This window comes from Citrus sinensis, chromosome 2 (assembly GCF_022201045.2).
Source record: "Citrus sinensis cultivar Valencia sweet orange chromosome 2, DVS_A1.0, whole genome shotgun sequence".
Taxonomy (NCBI): domain Eukaryota; kingdom Viridiplantae; phylum Streptophyta; class Magnoliopsida; order Sapindales; family Rutaceae; genus Citrus; species Citrus sinensis.
The window spans coordinates 10,872,081-10,896,399 of NC_068557.1; the positions used below are offsets into that span (position 1 = coordinate 10,872,081).

Genomic DNA, 24,319 nt, shown 5'->3' on the forward strand with positions numbered 1-24,319 from the left:
TGAAAATTAACGAAACTTATAATGTTCCATACACAAATAGGCAATGAATAGAAAAGAGAACACACAAAAGCAATCTTGCTTCAACAGAGTAATCGATAGAGCGGACATTTTAATTGCTAAGTATACAATGCCAGTGAAAAAGAACTGAGTCACCAAAATACCAATTAAAATTGCATTAATTAGACAAAAATTAAAGCAAAATAATGAAATCTAATTTGGAAATCAATTCAATCGTCACTAAGAAAACATTCACAAATCAAATCCTAATTCAAAACAAATTCGAAAATCAAACCTACAGCTTGTTGATTTAGATGGTGTCATGGTGAAGGCAGGCATGGCAGTAAAGTTGCACGGTGGTATGGTGATGGAGCTGACTATTTCGCGGCGAAGGAAGATGTGGTGGTGGTGGAGAAAAGTAGTATTGCGTGGTAGGGAAGTGGTGGAGCAGGGTTCTGTGCAGCGAAAGAAGACGGCATGATGGTGGAGTGTTGTGTTCTTGAGAGAAAAAAGAGAATAAGAAAATCAAGAGAAAAGTTCTTAATTTTGAGATCTAATGCAAAACTCGCATAAATCCTGGAGGGGTCCGGTTTAGTTTACGCGGGTGTTGCTGCATTATAAATTTTAGTTAGTGCAATGAGTAGTAATTGTCAAACATTATATTGTATTACTTTTATACTATGTATGATGTAACTGCCAAACATTGTATTGTAATACTTTAATACAATGTGGGGCTTTAATACCATCTGATGAGGAGTATCAAACATACCCTTAATGAATATATCGGTAAAATTATTTATGGAGCGTATCTGCATGATATCAGTCTTCTAATTTTGCTGGAGCTCAAGGGTGCAGAAGAACTTTTTGAGATATACTTTGTTTTGTCTCCTTTAATACATTCACACTCCTTTGAGTTGAGCAATGCAAGAAGCATTGTCTTCATATACAACTATTGAGACGTCCAAACTTGTTAATAGTGCTCTAAATCTAAAGAATGACATATTGCAACTATACATATTCTTGACTTGCTTCATGCAATAGGAGAATTTTGAAGGGATTCGAAGATATAGTTAAAAAAATTGCTTCCTGAATTTCCAAGAAATTACTATACCATTATAAGTAAAAACATATCTCGTTCGTGAATGAGCTTTATAAAGATTATATAAATAACTTGCATTAGCATAACCAAGAAGTCCTGAATTTTTTGCTAGTTCATTAGAATAAAATAAGCTGAAATCAATAGTCCCACAAAGATAACAAAAAATGTGCTTGATGTAATTCCAATGCCGTCTAGTTGGTTCAGAGCTAAATTTAGCTAATGAGTTTACTAACAATGTATATCCAACCTAAAAAGTTGGGCTAAATACATCAAGCACCAGTGGAATTTAAATATGCACTTCAAGACTGAGCACTAGGGGTGGGCAAAATATCCGACCCGACCCGATCCGATCTGAAAAATTTCGGGTTCGGATCGGATCGGGTGGGGAACAAAACCCGATCGGATGAAATTGTCTCAACCCGATCGGATCATGATCGGATCGGGTGAAACCCGATCCGATCCGAAAACCCGATCGGATTGAGACAAAAAAGAATTTGGCAAATACAAAATTACAAATCACAGAATACAAATACACACATGACACACTCACAATCACTGAATCAGTAACTCACAGAATACAGATCACACATCACAGTGTCACAGACTCACGGATTTACAGTAATTCACAATTCAGTAATTCATAAAGTATTCACCGCAACAAAGCAATTCAGTAATTCACTCCAAACTATTCACCGGAACAAAACAATTCAGTAATTCACAAAGAAATTAAGAAAAGAACACAAGCAAAGTAACAACTCACAAACCCTCACTCACTCAGACACTCACCAGTCACCGCCTCACAGTATCACAAACCCTCACTGTCACACACAAAATCAAATCACTGAAACCAGCACTCAAGCCGTCAAGCACAAGCAGCCAACCCACACCCATTCACGCCTCACGGCCTCCGTCGCTCACCACACACAGCAAACACACATGCATAGTTCACAGAGCTAGCTTTAACCAGCCACCACACGCAGCAACCGCTGCCGAGAACGACCCCAACCGAAGCCGAAGCTGATTCGTGATGATCGTGACCCGATCTATAGATCTGCTGCAACCAAGCGCCGGATCCACGCCTTGAATCCTCCACTCCACCATCACTCAGTCCGATTGAAGATCCACCCGGCAAGCTGCCTCCGATCCACTCGAGTCTCTACCATTGGCATTCACGAGTCACGGGCTCACGACTATTGAGTGTTGACATCCAGCCACCACACCCATTCACGGTCACGCCTCACGGGTCACGGACTCACGGCTCCAGTCTCAAAAGCCAAAAGGTCTCTTCACTCTTTGTTTTGGAAGTTGGAAGTTTGGAACTTGAAGCCCGAACCGAATTAGCAAATCCGGCTTTTGAACTTGTTTAAGTGATGGTATATCCGTATATAATATATAATTATATATGCATTAATGATTAATTATAATTGTTATTTTTTATATGTTATATGAGAAATTTTAATTGTAACTTTGTATGTTAATTATATATAATTATATATTGTTAAATGTTATCAATAAAATGAAAATAATCCGGCATTAAATTTATGTTACTTATTAATAATTGATTTTTTGTATGAATAGTAATGTTAGATTAAAAATTAAAATTAAATATTATGTTACAATATAAATTATAATTATATATGTCATATGATATGTGTATTTGTAGAATAGTTTCAACTTCAACAAAAAATTAACCAATTTAATTGCAGTAGTTTTAAGTTTCAACTTCAACAAATAATTAATCAATTTAATTAATTGCATGATAACCAATAAGTAAATATTAAGTGGTTAAGTACATATAATGTGGGCATAATAATAATTAAGAATTTAAGATACGGATATGTAATTAATATTATATTATTTTGGCCAATGGATAATTAGATATTATAAATTAAATAATTACATTAATTTCTTGGTTTTCTTTTATGGAATATGCATCTTGAATTCTTGATCATATATAAACATTATGGTGGAAAATTGGAAATATTGATTTCAAAAAGTTTCATAAAATTAAATTAACAATTATTTGAATCAATTTGTAATACTAACTATTAAGTAGATTTTTTTAATAGTCTTTTTGTGTTTTAATTTATGAATTAATGATTAATAATTATTTATTTGTATGTTTAGATGTCTGGACACTCAAGATCGAATTCAATAAGTGATGATGACAATCAAAGTGTTCAAATGGAAGGAACTCAAAAGGCAAAGCGGAAAAGACCAGCGATGAAGAAAAGATCTGCGACGTGGAATCATTTTACTTTGCTTGAGGACAATCTAAACAAATGCAAGTGCAACTATTGTGGTAGATAATATCAATGTCATTCAAGGTGTGATGGGATTACAAATATGAGAAATCATATACTGGCTTGCCTTGCATACAAGACATTCCGGGAACAACAAGAGGGAAGTCAACAAAACTTGACAACTGAGGGTGGGGAAGGAAATGCAAGTAATATGGTTTTGGCTAAAGGGTGGAGTCAAGACGCTTGTAGAAGGGCAGTCACCGAAATGATCATTATGGGTGAATTGCCAGTTAGTTTTGTGGATAACAAAGGGTTCAGGCATTTCTATAGTGTAGCCATTCCGCAGTTTGTTATGCCATCTCGGAGAACTATTGGTAGGGATGTTATGGATTTATTTTTGGAAGAAAAGATAATGTTGAAGAGTTTGATTTGCAACAACAAACAACGAGTGTCTCTTACCACTGATTTATAGACTTCTGTTCAAAACATGAGCTACATGGTGATCACAGCTCATTTTATTGATAGTGACTGGTTTTTGAACAGAAGGATTATTAGTTTCAGTGTGATTGAAGATTATAGAGGGAAAACGATCGGTAAAAAGATTGTAGCTTGTTTACAAGATTGGGGGATAGAGAGGTTGTTTGCAATAACTGTTGATAATACCATTATAAAGGATGTTGCTATTAATTATGTGACTATGCAATTACTTGCTTGGAGGAATGATGATGCAATTGTATTGGCGGGTCAGTATATGCATGTGCGTTGTTCTGCACATATTTTGAACTTGATTGTTGTTTCGGGGTTGAATGAAGTGCATGCTAGTGTTGCCGCCATCCGGAATGCTGTGAAGTATGTGAGATCCTCTACAACGAGGCTACAAACATTTAAACAATGTGCTCAACAAGTGAAATGTCCAAATGGAATGATTGTTTTGGATTGTCCTACTAGGTGGAATTCCACCTATTTAATGTTGATGACTGCATTGAAGTTTCAAGCAGTATTTGATAGAATGGCAGAGGTGGATAAACCGTATGAGGCATACTTTCTCGAGAAAGAAAATAACGCTAAGAGGGTGGGCCCTCCTGGACCTGAGGATTGGGAGAGTGCAGGGCGAATTGTGAAGTTTTTGAAGGTATTTTATGATGCCACATTGTTATTTTTTGCTTCTTTGAGTGTGACTTCTAATCTTTGTTATGATACCATTGGCTTAATTGAGAGCTCATCGATTGCATTAGAGGCAAGTAGAGATCCTTGGGTGGTGGCTATGGCTCATCAAATGAGGGAAAAATTTGATAAATATTGGGAGTCTTCAGGGAAGATAAATAAAATGTTGATTGTTGCCTCTATTCTTGATCTGCGAGCTAAAATGGACTTTGCCAAATATATTTTTGAGATCATTTTTACCAATGATGGTTGGAAAGTTGAAGAAATGACCAAAGCAGTGAAAGATTTGTTGAATGAGCTTTATGATGCATATAGTGCAATATGCTCTAGTTCCACACTATCAATGTGCAGTGAGAGTGTTCCTAGCTGCAGCTATGGTGGTACAAGTTATTTTCCTTATTTTATAACTGAGGTTGGTTTGCCGGAGGGTCCTAGTGGTGATGGTGATAACATTTTCCGAGTTTCTCGCCCTTTCTTTGGGTATGCTCAGAAAGTGTTTGTTCAGAATGAAGGCAAGAGAATAGTATCTGAGGTGGAACGATATTTGAGTGACCCAGTTGAATATCCGAGCAATCTTAAGCTCAATGTTTTGCTTTGGTGGAAGGTTAATGGATCAAAGTATCCGATATTAGAGAAAATTGCAAGGGATGTCCTCGCCGATCCTGTTTCCACAGTGGCATCTGAATCTGCCTTTAGCACAGGGCGTCGCGTCATTGACGAATATCGGAGTTCTTTGACCCCTTGTATGGTTAAGGCATTGATATGTACCGAAAATTGGTTACAAGCTAAACGTTTTGCTAATCCTGTCTACAACATTAGGAAGATATTAAAGAGCAGATATTCCATATGGAGCTACAAGAAGATAATATTTTTCTCATACTTTATAAAGTTAAGATGTATTATAACTTTATAAATAGCATCTACATGTACTTAAGTTATTTACTAATTTCATTTTTTTTTGACATTTTAAAGAGTTTGTAAGATCACAAGCTTCAACGGTGGAAACAGTGAGCGCTGATATGGGTGTTATGGATATTTGAAAGGTAATTCTTAATATATATTATTATTTATAATTTCATATTATATGTTTAGGTTGTAATTTACACTATAATAATAGACAATAGTTGTTATAGTTTTAATTTTTAAGTTTTAATTCAAATTGTAATATTATAATTGTTTCATTTATTTTAGACACATTGAAATTGTTGGAATGGTATTACTTAGGAATTAGGATTATTATTAAATTTACTTGGCGATGAATGCCATGAAATAAGCCACAATTTACTTAATTTTTTTCTTATATTTAATCAAGTATACACATGAATTGGGCATATGTGTTTATGTTTAATGTCTCTTTATTTGTAATGCGGCTTAAAGAAAGTAATTAAACGGTTATCATATATTATTTTTTCAATTTTTCCCTAGGGGATATATGCTTCAATTCTTCAACTTGGAGTAGAAGAAATTGAAGTTAAAAGTTGTCAAAGTGCTTGCGAGGAACGGTGGAGCCGTGGAGGAAGTTGATCTAGATTTACATTTAAACTTTGTTGTGTTTTGGATTTTGGAACTTTGTCATTTGTGTTTTGGAAAATGGAAACTATTTAATTATGTTTAATTTTGTGTTCTAAAGATTAATGTTTAGATTTTAGAATTGGACATTGCGCTTTGGATGGAGACTATTAAATTTAAACTTTGTGTTAATTTTAATTTTATGCTTTGTGTTCATTTTTAATTTTGAATCATTTGAATTTAATTCTATAGTAGCTTTCTTTTTTTGTTGGTTGAAATGAATAGATGGATGAATGAGGGTGGACAAGGAAGGTGGGAGAGAAATGTCTTAGTTAGCAAGGTGACAAGAGTGGAAAAGAAACCAATTGAAAAATTCTGAGAAAAAACGAAGACTAGAATTCAGCTTAGATTATTTGGAATTTTGGATACCATGCATATATTATTTTTTCTGATTTGACTGTGTAAAGTTTTGGTTATAGGATGCACATGATAGTTCAACTTTTTTCATTATTAAATGGCAGAGGTATGAGTATTTGTTATAGTTTAAAGCATTGATGACATACTCCATCGAAGATTTTTTCTTTATATTGACAAGTTGGGTTGGTTTTAATAGTCTGCAAGTGCACAAATTCTGTTATTGCCATTTTCCAAAATGTGAGTATTTCTTTGTATTGACAAATTCTGCAAGTGCACAAGCCACAAATGCTTGTTTTATAAAGGACATGCACGTTCATGTTGTTATTGCCAAAATGAACACAAACCTAATTTATTTTAATATGAACAAAATTTTTGTAAGCATGCTTGGTGCAAGATTCATTATGAGCCTCATAATCAACAACACAAAATAGAAAAGATAATTTCATGTGACTTTTACAATCTTTCCAGCACCAAAACCCCTCAGGAAAAAATATAATAAAATTATAATAAATTAATTTCCTAATTTCACCTCCCTAATTGCGAAATTAATTATAACCCGAATTGACCCGAATTGATCCGAATAACCCGAATTTAACTCGAACCTGAATTAATCCAAATCCGATCTGATTACACCCAACCCGAATAACCCGAATTAACCCGCATCCGATCTGATCCGAACTCCACCCGACTTTTTAACCCAATCCGATCCGATCCGAATTAAATTCGGATCGGATCGGATTGGGTTATACGTTCGGGTGGAGTTCGGATCAATTTTTATCCAACCCGAAACCCGATCGGGTTGATCCGAACCCGACCCGAACCTGATTTTGCCCACCCCTACTGAGCACTTATTCATCATCCTCTTTAGAACGAAAAAGATCATTTCTAGAATCAAGAGACTAGATTACCATTAGAGTACTCAATGGGTAAAATTCATATAGAAACTTATCAATGTCTTTTTAGTATACTTCGATTGATGGATAAAGATACCATTAAATTTGTGCTCGATTTGCCATCCAAGACAGTGTCTAGTGTCTTCTAAATCATTCATTTCAAACTACTTTTCAAATAATTAATAGTATTTTGGATATCTTTAAGGGTTCCAATCAATATCAAGTCTCTACGAGAAACCTTGTTCATACTTCATATCTAACGACCTTGTTCTTTTCATTATGTTTTTGAACAAATACCCATTTATATCCAATGGGTTTGACACCGACAGATGTTTGGAGTACATGTCTAAAAACATCATGTCTATCTAAACAAGTCAATTTTAAATGGACTGATTCTTTCCATTTTGGCCAATCTTATCTCATTTTATATTCACCAACATATTATGATTTAGTGTCATCATTTATTAAACCAATAGCAACTGTAAATGCAAAGACATCCACGATGATTATTTCTTTATGATTCACACTCTCCTAAATATGAGAAAAATTTTAGATTTTTATTCATTACGAGTCACATTAAGGGCTTGGCCAATATATAAGGTGTTTGCCTTTTTATGAGGGAATGTCAGTGCAAGGACACAAGTCTTATTGAGTACATTTTGCTCTAAAAGAACACTTTTATTTTGTAGTTTCATAATTAACAATAGGATCATAACTTTTTGTTTTTCTTTTTTGTAGAAAATTATCTTTTAAACTAAATGATCTACCACATATTAGGCATGCTATAGATAATTCATCAAATATTTTTTTTATTAGAATATTCATTAGGAACAGTTACTCAGCCAATATTTGTAGGTTGTATAAATGACTTGGTTACTTTGTATGCATCTATAAAGACATTTAGTAAGTGATTTTCAATTTGTTGCAAATGAATTATTCTCTGCACTTTATTTTCTCTCTGAGTAGTCTAGAAATCTAAATGAAATAATTTTGTTACTTGCCATAAAAGCTCACGTCTACTATCATGTATTGGCTTTTTCTCTCCCATCATAGGAAATTTTGTCTCATCAAATGAAAATCCACAAAACGTATAGTAAATAAGTCACTTATAGTAGGCTCAATATGTCTGACAATAAATGATAAGTCAAAACTACATAAATCCTAGGGATAACAAAAATCGGGTCCGGGTTTGGCCTTTTCGGTTCCGGACCCAAATGACAATTCTCCTTTCCGGATCCAGACAAAAATTTGTATTTTCTTTCTCTGGGTCCGGTACGGGTTCAACCCGGAAAAATCCAGGTTTCCGGATGGTGGGTTTTAAACTCGAAAAGTTGGATGGAGGCTGGAACGATGAAGCCTCTGTGCGTACCCCTTTTGACTCTCTGGAATTTGTAGAAACAATAAAAATGAAGAACAAATTCATGAGATATGAACTAAATTTGCCTACTTCAATAATAAAATTTACAATTGCATCTATATTATGTGTTAAAACGTTGCATTTGGCTGTTCATAACAATAAAAAATTAAATAAATAAATAAGCATCGGCAAGAGTGGATTAGCGGTTTCTTTGAGGTGTCGGTTGAGGCATCGGCAAGTCCAAGAGTCGGCAGCCATGAAAGCAGCGAGCAAGGTTTGAGATCCAGCATCCACGAACAAGAGAGAGATGAGATCGAGTGCCGGCAAGAGTGGATTAGCGGTTTCTTTGAGGTGTCGGTTGAGGCACCCGCGAGTTTAGGAGGCGGTAGCCATGAGAGCAGCGAGCAAGGATTGAGATCCAACATCCACGAACAAGAGAGAGATGAGATCGAATTTGATGAGAGATTTGTTGTTTTTTATGATGATCGATGATGAATTGACAATGATTTAAATTGATTTTGAGGATAATATTAATTGTTATTGTTGTTGATGATGAATTGACGATGGTGGATAATGAATCATTGAATTGATGTTGAGGAAGAGGAAAATAGAGGTGGCAGCTGGGGTGGGGATTTAGGGTTTCTTATCTTTTCTTTCCTTTTTTTTTTAACTTTTAACTTTTGGCTTTTATATTTATATTAATAATAAAAATTAATTAATTAATAAATTATTAATACTATAGTGTGGGTCCGGGTTCCCAGAATTTGGGCTCAATTGAACCCGCAACTGGACCCGCATTTTTCATGAACCCGGGCCGGGGTTAACACGAACAGGATCGTCCGGGTTTGTCCAGGTTTGGGTCGGGTCCGGAAAAATTTGCCATCCCTAATAAATCCCTAAATGTCATTAGGAACCTGTTAAATCTATTGGGGATATGCAAGAAGCACTTGTACAACACAACCAAAGATGCGCAAATGAGAAATATTAAGTTTGTGTGCTAGTACCAATTGCAATGGGAATAGTGGTGATAGACAATAAGCCTCAAGCAGATCTATGTCGTAGCATGCAAAGTAGTATTTTCCTATGTAGAATTAGGTAATTAAATATACAATAAAAAAGTTCTTGCAATTACCTAAAGATGTTTAATGAAGGATTCTACCAATCCATTTTGAGTATGAACACATGGTGCTACATGCTTTATGCTGAACTCACCAACATTAAATAGTTTTATAGTCTTGATTGGATAATTTGAAAACTATGCACGTAACCTGATAACTTCTGCAAGCAGCCTAGCAAATGCAATATAACATGTAGAAAAAAAAAATGTAACTATCGTATAGTGTAGGTGTAAATCCAAATGCTATCGATGTCAATGTGCAAGTGTACACAACAAGTAATATAATGATAAGTATTCAAGATCGTCTCTACATGGATTGATGTTACTAAAATTGCTACAACAATCTTAACAGTGCAGTTTGCCTTAAATAAAAATAGATTAACAATTAAATTAATGAACTACGTAATAAAATACAATAAATGAATATGCAGAATGCAAACTTTCATGTCAGACACAAGGATAAAATCAATAGGAATGAAGTAGCTGAGTGATTAAACTCTCTTAATAGTTTTGACTATTTCTTCTAATTCTAAGTTCAGTTGCTACAACATTTACTACAACATTGGACATAATCCTTTTATATCCTCAGCTGTCGCATGCTGGATGTCTTATATCTATATGCAACCTAACAGTGACCAATTGTTATGCCAACATAAGATATAACATTGCATGTTTAGGTTCTATTTACCCTATAAGGTGAATTCCTATGTCTAGTCATCACTAATTTTAGATTAAGTATGACCCTTTTGGAATTAAGTTAAACTCAACTCAGGAAACCCAATCTAAAACCAAGTATTGTTCTGATATGTTCCACTAAGATATGCCCTTTTGTGGCTCTTTCTTAGCTTGTATCATTAAATGAGTGAGTGGTCAGCTGAAATAACGAATAGAAATAAGCTTTACCAAAACAAAATGCTATAGCAAATACGTAGCAACATATAAATTCAGTCAAGAATCCATTAAGATTGTTTATCACTTAACCACAAGTAAAATTAATTCATAGTTTGTGAAAGAAAAGTAAACAACAAAGTTTCAACCATCAAATACATCTTTATGATTAAAGAATAAATAAGAAAACAAGAAATGAATAAGAAAGACTGAATTCTAATTGATTCCTACAAATTCTCCACTGATGCAGCCTTGATTTTTGCTCTTGAATTATGTTTTTCCTTTGTTTCTTTTCAGTTTTTGATCTTAGTTGACGGCCTCCCCTTTTTTTCTTTGCGTGTGTCATTCTTTTATAGCTGAAAATTAGGGTAAACGAAAGTCTATGGCACGCATCTTCCAGATTAGGAAACTACGATCGCAAACTGATAAGTGCCTTGTACAAAATCTTTTTTGTCGCTGTTCTATGATTGCTACAACAATGGATGCTACAGCAACAACTACAACATTTGCGTGTGTCATTCTTTTATAGTTGAAAATTAGGGTAAACGAAAGTCTATGGCACGCATCTTCCAGATTAGGAAACTACGATCGCAAACTGATAAGTGCCTTGTACAAAATCTTTTTTTGTCGCTGTTCCATGATTGCTACAACAATGGATGCTACAGCAACAACTACAACATCTACATTGTTTCAGACTTGCTTCAATTCTTCTATAGCCAAGTTTTTTTATATCTTTTGCAAGCCTATTGCACATCATCCTTCCCATGAAATTTAAACTTTCGATTAGCTACAATTATGCATATGTTTTAAGCACACGCTTATTCAAAGTCAAACAACTTTTATTAAACTTAAACTAAAATGGATGTTAATGCAAATTATCATTAAAATGCACTAAAACACATCAATTACTCTCTAAGTAATCTTGATTTGAGCAAAAAGTTATCATAATAACTCTCATTTCATAGAGTTATAATATAAATACATCAATCAAGACCATAATATAATGAAATGGACCACTAGATGCATGGATAGTCTGCATTTATCTCCTTAACCTTTTTGTAAGAATGATGAAGAATAACACCAACTTTTGAAAGAGATGGTTTCATTACTAACTTACCTTGGAATAAGCAATGCAACTATTCTCATTGAATAAAAGAACCTTTAAGTTCTTCAAGGGGTATCCATGAGAATTTTCAATAATTCTATACATCATAATTGATCTATAGCATTAAGGTAATCTCTAAATGAAGGATCCATGACAAGTAGTTTTGGTTAAAAATATCATGGGCTTTAAATTTAAGCTTTGTTAGGTTAGGCATCTTCAAGTTCTTCGAATTTTTTGATATCTTGAAAGACCTTTAAATTCTGAAGTTAAAACTTCAATCTTCAATTATTTCTTCAAATTCTTAAAGTCTTAAGTCTTTAGTGTATAACGCTAGTAGAAAAATAAACAGAAACTAAATCTTACTTTCTGATGTGGAAGGTAATTAATGGCAACCATAGAGCATACTTGTAAGGATAGTTCTATTAAATAAAAAAAAATGAGTAATAGGATAGGATACTTCTTATACCAGAGCGATCTCTTGCAGATAATGTGTTATGGATCTATGTGAAAGTCTCTTGTGTAACACCCATGCCTTGTTTGCTATTTATGATTACCTATTTACTTGTTTATCTTTTGTTTGTGTTAATTGTTTTTAATTAAAACTATTTGAGATAAAATATAACTCACTTTATTTATCTATTTATCTATTTTTTTAAAATAAATTATCATAGAATATCATTTTTATCATATAATTGTACAATGTACTTTTATAAAAGTAAGAATTTTAATAAAACCTAAACTCTTCCTTATCTCCCTAAGATTAAAACTCTTTAACCTAATAGTCGTATAAAAGCAAAGAATTTTAGGGTTTTCTTTTATGCACGTTTGAAACAAATTTTAAGGTAATTATCCTTTTCTAATACATGTTCTCTAATCTTATATATTTCAATGATATATTATGTGCAAAAAGATTCCAAGTAATCAATTTGTTGTGAATTTTTGAAGTTGGAACAGTGGTGCTGGAAAATTCTGATTTTCAGCAGTATGTCTGATTTCATGATTTTTTTTGTCTATCCAAACGATCTCTGAAACTTATGTTGATTTTTTTGTTTAATCTTAGTTATGTCTACTTATTGCATATTTAATTTCATAATGTTTCGTTAAGTATAAAAATTATTAAAAATCATTATATGGTGAAATTAGTTTAGGCTATTAAAAGGCTTTAGAATGGCCTATAAAAATTATATTCATATTAAATTACAAATCCTCTATGATTTAAGTTTATTGGACTAATTTGCATTATTTTAGCATTAAGTTATGAATTTTTAAAGTTCAAAACGCAAAGTTGAAAGTTTTTGGATAAGGTTGTGGGTCTCTTAATATAAATTCGTTTAAAATAGTTTTACATCTTCAAAATTTCTAGAAATTTGATATATTGTTTCTTAATTTTTCTACAGTCGTAAAATCAAGTTGTCTAATTTTTATGAGTTTTATTAAATAGTTTTTGAATTTTCTAATTCAGCTATCTCTGATTTTATCATTGCTGAATAGTGTAGACATTTACATGTAAAATTCTTTTTGCAATATGTTTCTAACCTTCATTCATTTTTTGAATTTTTATATGAAATGTTACACATATTTATGGTTTCTTTCTGTAATTTTTATAATTTTCTAACATATGATTAACTTAGTAAAAATCAGCTTCCATTGGATGATCAGGTTTAGACTAGCTTTGATGGTTTAGTACTTATGACTAGGCTTGATTATGTTGGATTTATATTAAGGTCAAAATGAGCAATAATATTGATAAGAATGTGTCTTGATGTTTTAGGATGAGAGTGAGCTCGTGGTTGAGGTTACCGTTCTTTCTATTGCTGAGGATCGAGGTAAGTAGATTCATGCATGGTACATGTATTTATTACTTCAGATTCATTGTATGTATTATGTTGAAAGAAAAATATATGAAACTGATTTGTTTTGTCTTTTCAATATTTTGTTAAGTAAAACCATTCTTTAAAATTATTTATAAAAAAACTTTATTTATTGAAAACTTGTTTTATAAATTGTCTTAAAAATAAATTTTTTATTAAATTGTTTTAAGTCAAATAATTTGAAATAATTATCAATTATTTAAATGAAATTTATGAAAGTTTAAAAGTGATTAAATATGAGGTACAATTTTCTCACTTAAATATAATAGAATTTATTTTAAGCTAACAAGCCCACTTAAGTATTAAAATAATAATGATAATAATAATATAAAATATTTAATTCTAAGTAAAAATGGCATAAGCAATGACATAAGTAATGATGACATAAGCAATGATATAAGTGATGATGTAAGAGAAATTTGTAAAAAGAGTTAAGAATTCTAGAATTTAGTACGGTATTTATGAAGGATAATCTGAACCATTGATCAAAAGTTATGGTAGTAAAATCCTAACCATTCATTAGCCTTAAGAAATCTTATAAATAACCCCCTTTCATTTTCAATGCAACCTAGAAATTTTACCCTCTTCTATTGTAAGTCATAATATCAAGAGTAGAGAAATCCTCAATTTAGAAAGGTCTAGAGAAGTCAAGGTCAAAAGGTAAGTAACACTTCAACTGAAATGTAAGGACAAAATTCTTTTCACACTTAACTTCACTTTTAACCATTTTTTAATCTTATGATAACTACTATGATGTGATTAATTTTTATATGGTCGGCTATGCCCCCTATATTATGATATTTTCTTATTTACTCCTTGTATAGTCGGTTATGCCACCTAATCTGTGATAATTTTACTCAATTATGTATGGTCGGTTATTCTGCCTAACCTATGATAAATTTACTCAATTATGCTATGGTCGGCTCTGCCGCCTATATTATAGTCCCATTTTGTTTAATCTTCATATAGACGGCACTGTCGCCTGCATTAAAGAATGTTGTCCTTAAATAGCATTGTATGTTAATTTTGTTGTTCCTTTAGAAACTTCACTTGTTATGATATAAGTTGCATTAAACGCATGTATTTCTTGGATGATTTTATAAGAAGACGTTTTAGAAATGAATTTCTGAAAAATGAGTTATTGTACTATAAGGTGATAAAGCTCCCAAAGAGGGCAAGCCATCCAAGCTTAGTAAATGGTAATCTTTTGGGGACGGCGATGCGTAACGCCCAAAAGATCAATTAATCAGGCCCAAGGGCATATTGTTTAAAGAATAAAAATGCTAGTCTTGTAGTGCAACATACCTAAGGCCCTAATAAAGTTTTTTGTGTTTTCTAAGTTTCTTTTGAAAACTTAATATGGTCATCTATATGCATAATAATTTATACATACATCAAAGTGTTATCTTACTAGGCATTAGCTCATAAAGTCCTTACATTGCAAGTAACGATAAGTTCAAGTAACAATTAGTAGAGCAAGCTGGCCCCAAGTCCTAACCAAGGCGAAGTGCATATAGGTATAATAAACCTTGGGTTATACTAAGAAATCTCTGTATGTCTCTTACCTTTTGTAAGGAAGTTTTGCTTGCTATGTAAAACTTTATTAGAATTTGTATTTATATTAAAAAGTAATCGTGTTTTAAATATTTTAAAAATAATTATTTAAGTGGAGTGTTACATTAAAAGTTCAAAGATGATTTTAAATGTTTTAGCTCATCATCCGTAGTGATGTTATGTTATGTTATGTTATGCTATGGAAGGCTGGCTGGATTATATGCACATACGATATTAATGCTAATGAATCTCACATGGTACAATACCTTGAATGATGTTTTATGGCTGGGTCATTGGGTCTACAAGTGATATTATGTGGCATGAGCTAATTACATTTTACGTGTTTAAAATGTTTTTATTATGTTTAAAGGATTTAAATGGCTTTATGATGATGTGATTTATTTTTGCTAAATGATGATTTACAAAGGTAATTTATCTTATTATTATATATATCTAAGAAGTTTTATTAAATTATATTTTAATGGTTTTTAGTATCATGCATGAACTTACTTACCGAGTTGACGACCCACCCCTCGTTACCACATTTGTTTGCAGATAGATTTCGATGATGTAAGCTCATGGTCTTAGGAGGAAGAATAAGAGCTTTATTTCTTTTGGGGATTAATGTTACGTTGATAATCTAAGAATAATTTTAACTTCCTTTGGGATGATATTCATTGAGGATATATTATTTCAGAGTTTATTTATATTCTTTTAGAGGTTTAGAAGTTTTATTGTTGGTTATTACTTTGAAAGGTTTAAAGATGAGAATGATGAAATACAATTTCACTTCAATTCTACCGCAGTACCTTGTTAGTGGAATTGAGGTGTTACATCTTGAGTTTCTAGAATAATCATAAATAATAAGAACTTTAAAGTTTTATGTGACAAAAGCCAAGTGAAGAGGGAGAGGAAATAAGCTAAAGCAGTAAGCATTCGTTTTGCTTTATTCGATTGTGTCTCAATTAAAAAGTTTAGTGGCTTTGTTTTTAGTAAAGTTCCCCCAGACAATTGCATGCAATACATTCTAAACATAAAAATATTCTCACATACAAAAGTTAACATTCAAAATGTTTATAATGCATTATAAAATATTATGCAATCAAAATTACCAAAATAAATATTAAAAAGTGAAGTGGTGTTAGACAATACTTATGAAATTTAAGAATTTTACTTCATTTTAACATTATTATTTAGGAGTCAAAATCATTTTTGTAAAATGAATATAAAATAAAATCGAACTTTAAATAATTTACTAAAAGAATCAAGCCAACAATTGATGTAGCAAAAGATTTATAAAAATAAAAAAAGCATCGAGTGACCCAACAAACAAACTTTAAAATAACGTTCCAGGGTAGAATTAAGAAGAAACAATAGGTAGCTTATTATCACAAGATGAATATTTTGTGCAACATATCTGTGCGACACTTGTGCAACTTTCATCTAGAAGTTACCAAGTGAGTTTTGAGCTTCTCACTAGTTATGCTTAGAATGGTTACTGAAGCTAGAGAGAAAGGAATGACCAAAAAGAAATTAAGCCAAAGAAAGCTTGTATTATTCAAAAAAAGTGTTTACATGAGTGTTGTTATGCAATGCTAGGAGCTTGCTTGGACTTTCTTGAACGAAATGCTAAAGACCAAGGCTATTTATAGCGCGGTTTGCCATATTCTACCTAATTCTAGAATCTTCTAATTTACAAAATTCTTATTGTTTAGATAATTTCCAATTTTAGTAAGACCTAGAGTGTTCTATGTATAAGTTATTAGAGAGCTCACATTCTACTACTCTTAAAAGAGTTACTAGATATGTAGAGGTTAAGGAGATAGAACGTTTTGAATACAAGCCAAGCCTGCACATTTTAGCCTTACCTTATTAGGCTTTTAGCTAAAATTTGGGCAGTCTATAACACAATTTCTGTCCTAAGCTCACGATGTCCTCGTCGTATTCTTGTTTTTAAACCTCTGAATTTGTTCTATGAATTGCCAAAGATTGTCTATGCTTTCCTAGCTTGTTTTTTTTTATCGAATAGATTTTTCTACTTCACTAAGTACTCATTATATAGTGGTATGCACTTTCTCCATACCACACGATCAATAAAGATGCACTCTACTTCTTTGACGAATATAATGACAATGGTTATTGGTGTATACCTCAATTCTTCAAGGTTTGGGTCTCTCATATCTCTAAAGTTTAGCTTGAGAAGGCTTACGTGAAAGACTAGAAGAATCTTGAATCTCGGTGAAAGTTGGAGCTGATAAGAGACATTGTCTACTCGTCAGATAATTGGAGAAGTTAGAGAGGGAGCTTCATCAAGACTAAGTCTTCTTCTTTATGTTTGACATGATGTCTCCTTTGTATATGCCCATTTTTTCATTTTTACTTTGCAACTTTGTCAAAATATTCTCCCGTATTATCCAATTCTTTGTGTCATTCTTCTGTGTAAAAGACTTTTTTTAGTATAGTAAGATGAGGATGTCCATTTTTCTTAGTAAAAGATTTATTAAATTATTGGACTTGGAATTAGAAATAAACTTTTGTTCCTTAATAGAACTTATTATTAAGTTAGAATTAGACAAGCTAAATGGAAAAGAAGACTCATTGGAAACAACTTTTGAATCAACTAGAATGGTTTGTCTTAGAAGCACTGGTAGTCAATATGAGTCTCTTTCAGCTTTTTGCTACAACACCTTCTTCCCTGGAGCTTTGTCCTTAACAGTACAAACATTATTGTAGAAATCAAGCATTATTTTATTATGAGAAAGTACATTTGAAATGTTGATTAAGTTTTTGGTGATTTTAGGCATACATAACATATCTTTAAGCAACAATGGTTTATGGTTGGAATATAAATAAATACACTGCTAATGCAAAATATTGTTAGAGTTTTACCGTTACCTATAACCAAATTCTCACCTCCTTTAAATTCTAACTTAATCTACAGATTATTTAAACCGTTTGTGACATGGTGTGTCATACCATTATCTAAATAACCTATGTTTTTTATTTCTTTAGCAGGAAGTGTCATATAGGTAGAGGCTTGACCTACTTAGGTTGCTTCTTGATGAAAGAAAAAAAAATATTGAATGTCTATATTTACCACATGTCTGATAGGTTGAGCTTCCTCCATAGCCAAAGTTGCTTTTTCCTTTGCCTCTACCATGTCCATTGCCTTTAAAACTTCCTAAAATAAAGCCTCTTCTTGCAACTTTGTTTTTACCCAAAAAAAAAGCTCCTACAGAAATAACATTGAAATTGCCTTCAGACAAAAGATTTTTAATAGCTCAAAGTTGTTCCATTCGACTTTCATGATTGAGCAAAAAGAGAAATAGCATAGATAAATCATTAGCTCTAGCTGTAATATTTACAACCATAGGGATCATATTTAGTTCCAAAATATGCAAGAATATAACAAATTAAATCATCTTTAGTAACTTGTTTTCTTGTCATTGCAGGGCTGTTAGTTAAGTTTTTCCTTTAGCTAACACAATCACTTATGGTCATTGCATTCTTTGTTGTGGTTTGGAGTTACATCTTTAGCTCTAAAATTCTAACTTTTAACTGAGATGCAAGCAAGGTTTCTAGAGCATTCCTGACCTTAAAAGAGGTTGTATGCTAAACTAATGTGCTTAGAATTGACTTAGTCATTGTGGTATGAGCCATATAAGCAAAAACTAGTCTTGTCTCAGCTATTAGATATACTCTAGACTTTCGATGGTTGTGACTATTTGATTTTCTTTTACTTGGATGTTTAGTGGATACGAGTTTTGCTCCATTAGTCAAGCTCTCAAGATTATTTCCACGAATGGATGATATCCCTTTAGACTTCCATATCATAAAATTTTGCCTATCCAATTTGATAAGAGTTGAAAAGTTGAAAGTTTATGGTGTTTGGTTTGCAACATTCATGTTGACTACATTTTCATAACTGGAGCTCACCATGCTGTAATACCAACTTGAAATTAGGGGTGGGTAATAGTCGGTTCGGTTTGGTTTAAGTCCCGAACCGAACTGAACCAAACCGATCGGTTCTTAAGATTGTGAATCGAACTCGAACCGAACCGAACCAAAATATTTCAGTTCAGTTCGGTTTGGTTCCTAAATTCGGTTCGAGTTCGGCAGATTTTTCATTTTCTTGATTTTACAGATTTACCCTAATATTATCAGATTTTATACTTTCCACCAATTCTACTTAATTTTGCAGTTTACACTCCTATTAACTACCAAGTACCAAACTAACTCTACATACATAATATTAATAACACTATATATGAATAAACAAGTAAAAAACCATTAAATCAAAAGCAAAATAATAAAAGTCCCAATACAAAATATTCGTAATTCATAGACATGCTTAAACATAAAAGTCTTCTACAAATTATAAGTCCATGGCAACAAAAAATAATAATAATAACAAGTTCATAATAGTGCATCAATATTCCATAGAACTCCACCATAACACACAAGCCATAGCTACATCCACCGCAACAAACAAGCCACAACTACATCCACCATCCACATCACCTAAATCAAAATTCAAAGTGAGCCAAAGCGAATAATTAAACTAACTAAAATGAAGTGATATTTAATAACAAATAAATACATATCAATTTATTACCTAAAAAGTATTTATGTTGAATTGCAGTTTTCATGTCGATCTTCCAAGTTGGTTGGCCGTTGTTGATTTACGAAGTTCTACATTAAAAAAAAAAAACAAATTGAATAAGGTTCATACTACTTAAAAAATAAATTAAAATTAAATAAACTGTATAAGGTCATAATTCTTTAAAAGTAAACTTAAATTAAAATTAAACAAAATATACCTTCTGCAAGCTGATCCATGAACTTATTGTCTTCAACTAACTTATTTAAGTCCGTTGTTGGATCCACAAAAAGAGAAGACCGCAACCAATTCTGTAATAATATCAGTGCCTCAACCATGTCCGAAGTCAAAGAACTTCTATATTGATCTAGAATGCGACCTCCAATCCTAAAGGTGGACTCGGAGGCAACAGTAGACACCGGAATAACAAGAACATCCCTTGCTATACGTGACAAAATTGGATAATTGGCACTATTCACCCTCCACCATAACAAAATAACAAATTTAGTGGCCAAATTACCTTTTGCAATTTTTTCCGTCTTCTCCCTCAAGTAAAGATCCAACTCATTTGACAATTCCGAGCTACCTTCACTAACCACAACCACCTACTAAATTCGAAGAAAGGGTCCTCAATCATAACATCATGATCACCACCCAAATCCCAAAAATTTGAACCACTTTCACTTCCAATAGCTAAAGTTTGGCTTCCACTTGTACTTCCACTTGCACTCCCACTACCACCCAATTTATATTGTGTATTGTAAGACTCATAAAGGTTAGCCAAAAAATCTTTCACCAATTCCTTCATCTCAACACATTTGGCACTATCCTTGCCATATAATTTCTCAAAACAATGTGTTGCGAATTTCATTTTTCCCCATGGATCAAGTACAAAAGCAACAATCAACATTTTATTTATCTTGAAACAACCCTACCAATATTTATCAAATTTCTCCTTTATTTTAATAGTCATCAAACTCAAAAGGTTATCATTACTAGCAGACAACGATTCCAAAGATTGTTCAATTTGATATATCAAATTGTAACAAGTGTTCGATGTCACATAAAAGAAAAAAATAATGTTAATAAAGCTAAAATAAATTTCATATCATATATCAAAATTCAAAAGCATAATAAAGATGTGATATTACCTTCAAAGAAGAAGAAAATTGCAAAGTCGCATCGTAAAAAGTCATTAGAAATTTAATTATGCGACGAGCACTCTCCCAATCACTGTATAGAGGTGGCCTCTCTATTTTATTCTTCCCACCCTCTTTTTTATTGAAATAAGTATCATAAACCTTATCTTCAAGTGCCATCCGATCAAATGCCGGCTTAAATTTAATGTTGTACTCAATATGGAATATGTAGAATTCTACCGAGTAGGGTAATCCAAAATCACACTTCCTCGGGAATTAATCTTCTCTTGTTACACACGATTTTGAAATGCTTGCATCCTGGCGGTGGAAGACTTCACATACTTCACAGCATTCCGAACACTAACCATACTCGACTCCAATTCCTTCAACCCTTCAGTAACAATCAAATTTAATATGTGCGCACAACAACGAACATGCAAATAATACCTATTCAATACTAAGGCATCATATCATCCCTCCAACTCTTTAGTCGATCAATTAACTACCTAAGAGAACCCTCATTTGGACTTGCATTGTCAACCGTTACAGCACACGCTCGTTCTATGCCTCAGTCAATTAAACATTGTTCAATTTGCTTACTAATTGTCTCCGATGAATGATCATTAACTGTGTTGAAGCTAATAATCTTTCTATGTTAATTCCATCCTTGTCAATAAAGTGAGTTGTGATGACCATGTAGCTAACTATCATAATAGAAGTCCAAATATCAATGGTTAAAGATACTCTCTGCTTATTCCTAACCAATAAGCTCTTCAACTTAGCATTTTCCTCGACATACATATCAAGAGTATCCCTAATAATGGTTCTTAGTGATGGAATAAGATATCTAGGAGCCGCCACGCTGCAAAAATGCTTAAAACCCAAATTCTCCACAACAGAAAAAGGCAATTCATCAAGAACAATCATCTTCATAGTTGCTCGTCTACAAGCATCCTGACTAAAACCTCTTCCTATAATTTCATCACTATTGACATCTTGAGTTAAAGTCGTTTGGTCCTTCGGAAGGTCCTTGTACTTTTGACACTTTTCTTGGTAATGAGTCCTCAAAGTGCTAGTCCGGTACCCTACCGAGCCATATTCAAATTCATTACTGTAGTAGTTGCATTTGCACTTCTTATCATTATCTAGAAGTCTAGTGAAATATTGCCACACTGTTGATCTTGGAGCCATTTTTTTCCTTGGTAGTGGCAGTTTGGATGACGAAGACTTTTTCCTCTTCTTGCCGCTGGTGACAATTGTTGGCGAATCATTTTCACTATTATCAACTTCAACTTCACGCTCAAGATCATCGGCTACACAATCGAGGTTGTCTTGAACTCTTGAATAATTAGACATCTACAATGAACAAAATAAAAATAAATAAGAAATATTGTTTTATTAACAAGTTATTGAAATGAAAAAGATCAATTAAATTTAATTTAACTACTACCCAACATATCATAATATAATGTAATTTTAATTTAATTTAACAAATTAGGCCAACATATCTTATTTCCGCTGGTGAAAAATGTTGGCGAATCATTTTCACTATTATCAACTTCAACTTCACGCTCAAGATCATCGGCTACATAATTGAGATTGTCTTGAACTCTTGAATAATTAGACATCTACAATGAATAAAATAAAAATAAATAAGTAATATTTTTTTATTAACAAGTTATTGAAATGAAAAAGATCAATTAAATTTAATTTAACTACTACCCAACATATCATAATATAATGTAATTTTAATTTAATTTAACAAATTAGGCCAACATATCATAATTTACTTCCAATAATTGTTAATTTGATTTAAAATGTTCATGCCAAAAAGATCAATTAAATTTAATTTAACTACTAGCCAACATATCATAATTTACTTCTAATAATTGTTGATTTAATTTAAAACATCCACGCCAAAAAGATCAATTAAATTTAAAGTAATTACTAGCTAACAAATCATAATTTAATTTAACAAATTAGGCCAATATATCATAATTTACTTCCAATAATGATTAATTTAATTTAAAACGTCCATGCCAAATTGCCAATATCAAATTGTGACCTCACGAAGCTAATTAAGTCATTAATCATTATGCCAAATAAGTTAAATAACAAATATTATTTCCAATCTTTCATTGATAGAAGCATTATACATTTGTCTTTTTTCAATTTTTCAATTTTCGGCCACAATATACAATACAACATTACAACCATTTCACTGCCACAACTCACAAGCCTTCACTGCCGCAATATATAATACAATATTACCCACCATTTTTAAGTCCAACAACAAGTATATTATATACATCAGTAGTCCACAAAATCAAATAATCAATCCCTAAGACAGTAACACTAACAGAATCTAAAGAGTATACACACTATGTACAGGCCATGGCATAAATTAAAATAAAAAAACACCTGTGGGCAGCAGCACCAAAGATGACCGCGTGTGAGGGGCTAACGACAACGTCACCATGCTTAAGGGGTTGGGCTGTGTTGCTGCTAAGGGGTTGTGCTAGGAAGTCGTGCACACGAGGAAGAGAGGGGCTGAGCTGACATGAGGAAGAGGCGCTCACGAGGAAGAAGCCGAGATGGGCTAAGCTGAAATTCTACGCCATGCGGAGAGGGAGAAACGTGCGGCAGAGAGACGACAGAGGGAGGTGTGGGAGAGGAGTGGGAGAGGAGAGGGATGTGATGGGTTGCAATTGAAAGTTAGGGATTTGAGAGATTTGTTTTGGGTTTATATATTTTCAAATAAATAAATTATTTATAATTAAATCAAACCAAACCGATCGATTTTTTGGTTCTATTTGGTTTTAAACCGACCCGAACAAGAACCAATCGGTTCCTTATTTTTAAAACCATTTAGTTTTTTTGGTTTGGTTTGGCAAAATCTGAACCGTTTGCCCACCTCTACTTGAAATACAAAGATAGGATTGAAGAAAGGAAAAGTTGTTGTTGTGTTTCATTAGTTTCATAAGCATTATATTTATAGCGCTTATAGCAAATGATAGCAAGCCAAGAATGAGATCAAGTTATAATAATAGTTATATCTATCTTGATCTTAATAACTGCAAAAGCTAAATGACTCGAATAAGTGACAAGGCAAGTGATAAAGTTGTCCATTTTAGACTTTTAGAATACTAATATATGCTAAGTATGCTATCAAGTCATTGAATATTTGTGAATTCCTATTACTCAAGTTTGGTAACTCTGTTATCAAATTTTTCATCAAAAATAAAAAAGACCTAGTTAATTATTTTATCAATATTACAGAAGCATTTTATTTTTAAAGGCATAAGCAATCCTTGACTGACTTTAAATAGTGGGGCTAAGGAAGTTAAAACCTACAACAAAGACCTC

The 24,319-nt window shown here is 32.6% G+C and overlaps 1 protein-coding gene and 1 long non-coding RNA gene across 3 annotated transcripts; one reads left to right on the forward strand and one right to left on the reverse strand.

Moving 5' to 3' along the window:
• Window positions 1-3,442: 3,442 nt before the first annotated feature.
• Window positions 3,443-13,623, forward strand: LOC127900286 (zinc finger BED domain-containing protein RICESLEEPER 1-like). Its single transcript, XM_052434903.1, has 3 exons — window positions 3,443-3,713; window positions 3,849-5,257; window positions 13,561-13,623. Exons 1-3 carry the CDS (start codon window positions 3,443-3,445, stop codon window positions 13,621-13,623), a joined length of 1,743 nt encoding a protein of 580 aa, XP_052290863.1.
• A 5,859-nt stretch (window positions 13,624-19,482) lies between these two features.
• Window positions 19,483-23,849, reverse strand: LOC107175870 (uncharacterized). Of its 2 annotated transcripts, XR_001507320.3 has the most exons (5): window positions 23,375-23,847; window positions 20,966-22,309; window positions 20,035-20,548; window positions 19,830-19,906; window positions 19,483-19,735 (listed from the first exon to the last, which is right to left on the reverse strand). It is a non-coding gene; the product is annotated as an uncharacterized LOC107175870 (long non-coding RNA). The 2 variants fall into 2 exon arrangements; XR_008052459.1 differs by having other exon boundaries at window positions 20,035-22,309; window positions 23,375-23,849.
• Between the last annotated feature and the right edge of the window lie 470 nt (window positions 23,850-24,319).

Coding starts and splice junctions, on each gene's coding strand:
- LOC127900286 (XM_052434903.1), top strand. CDS start 3,443: ATGAGAAATCATATACTGGCTTGCCTTGCATACAAGACATTCCGGGAA. Junction 3,714..3,848: donor GCCATCTCGGAGAACTATTG/GTAGGGATGTTA, acceptor TGGTGATCACAG/CTCATTTTATTGATAGTGAC. Junction 5,258..13,560: donor TGACCCCTTGTATGGTTAAG/GCATTGATATGT, acceptor TTGATGTTTTAG/GATGAGAGTGAGCTCGTGGT.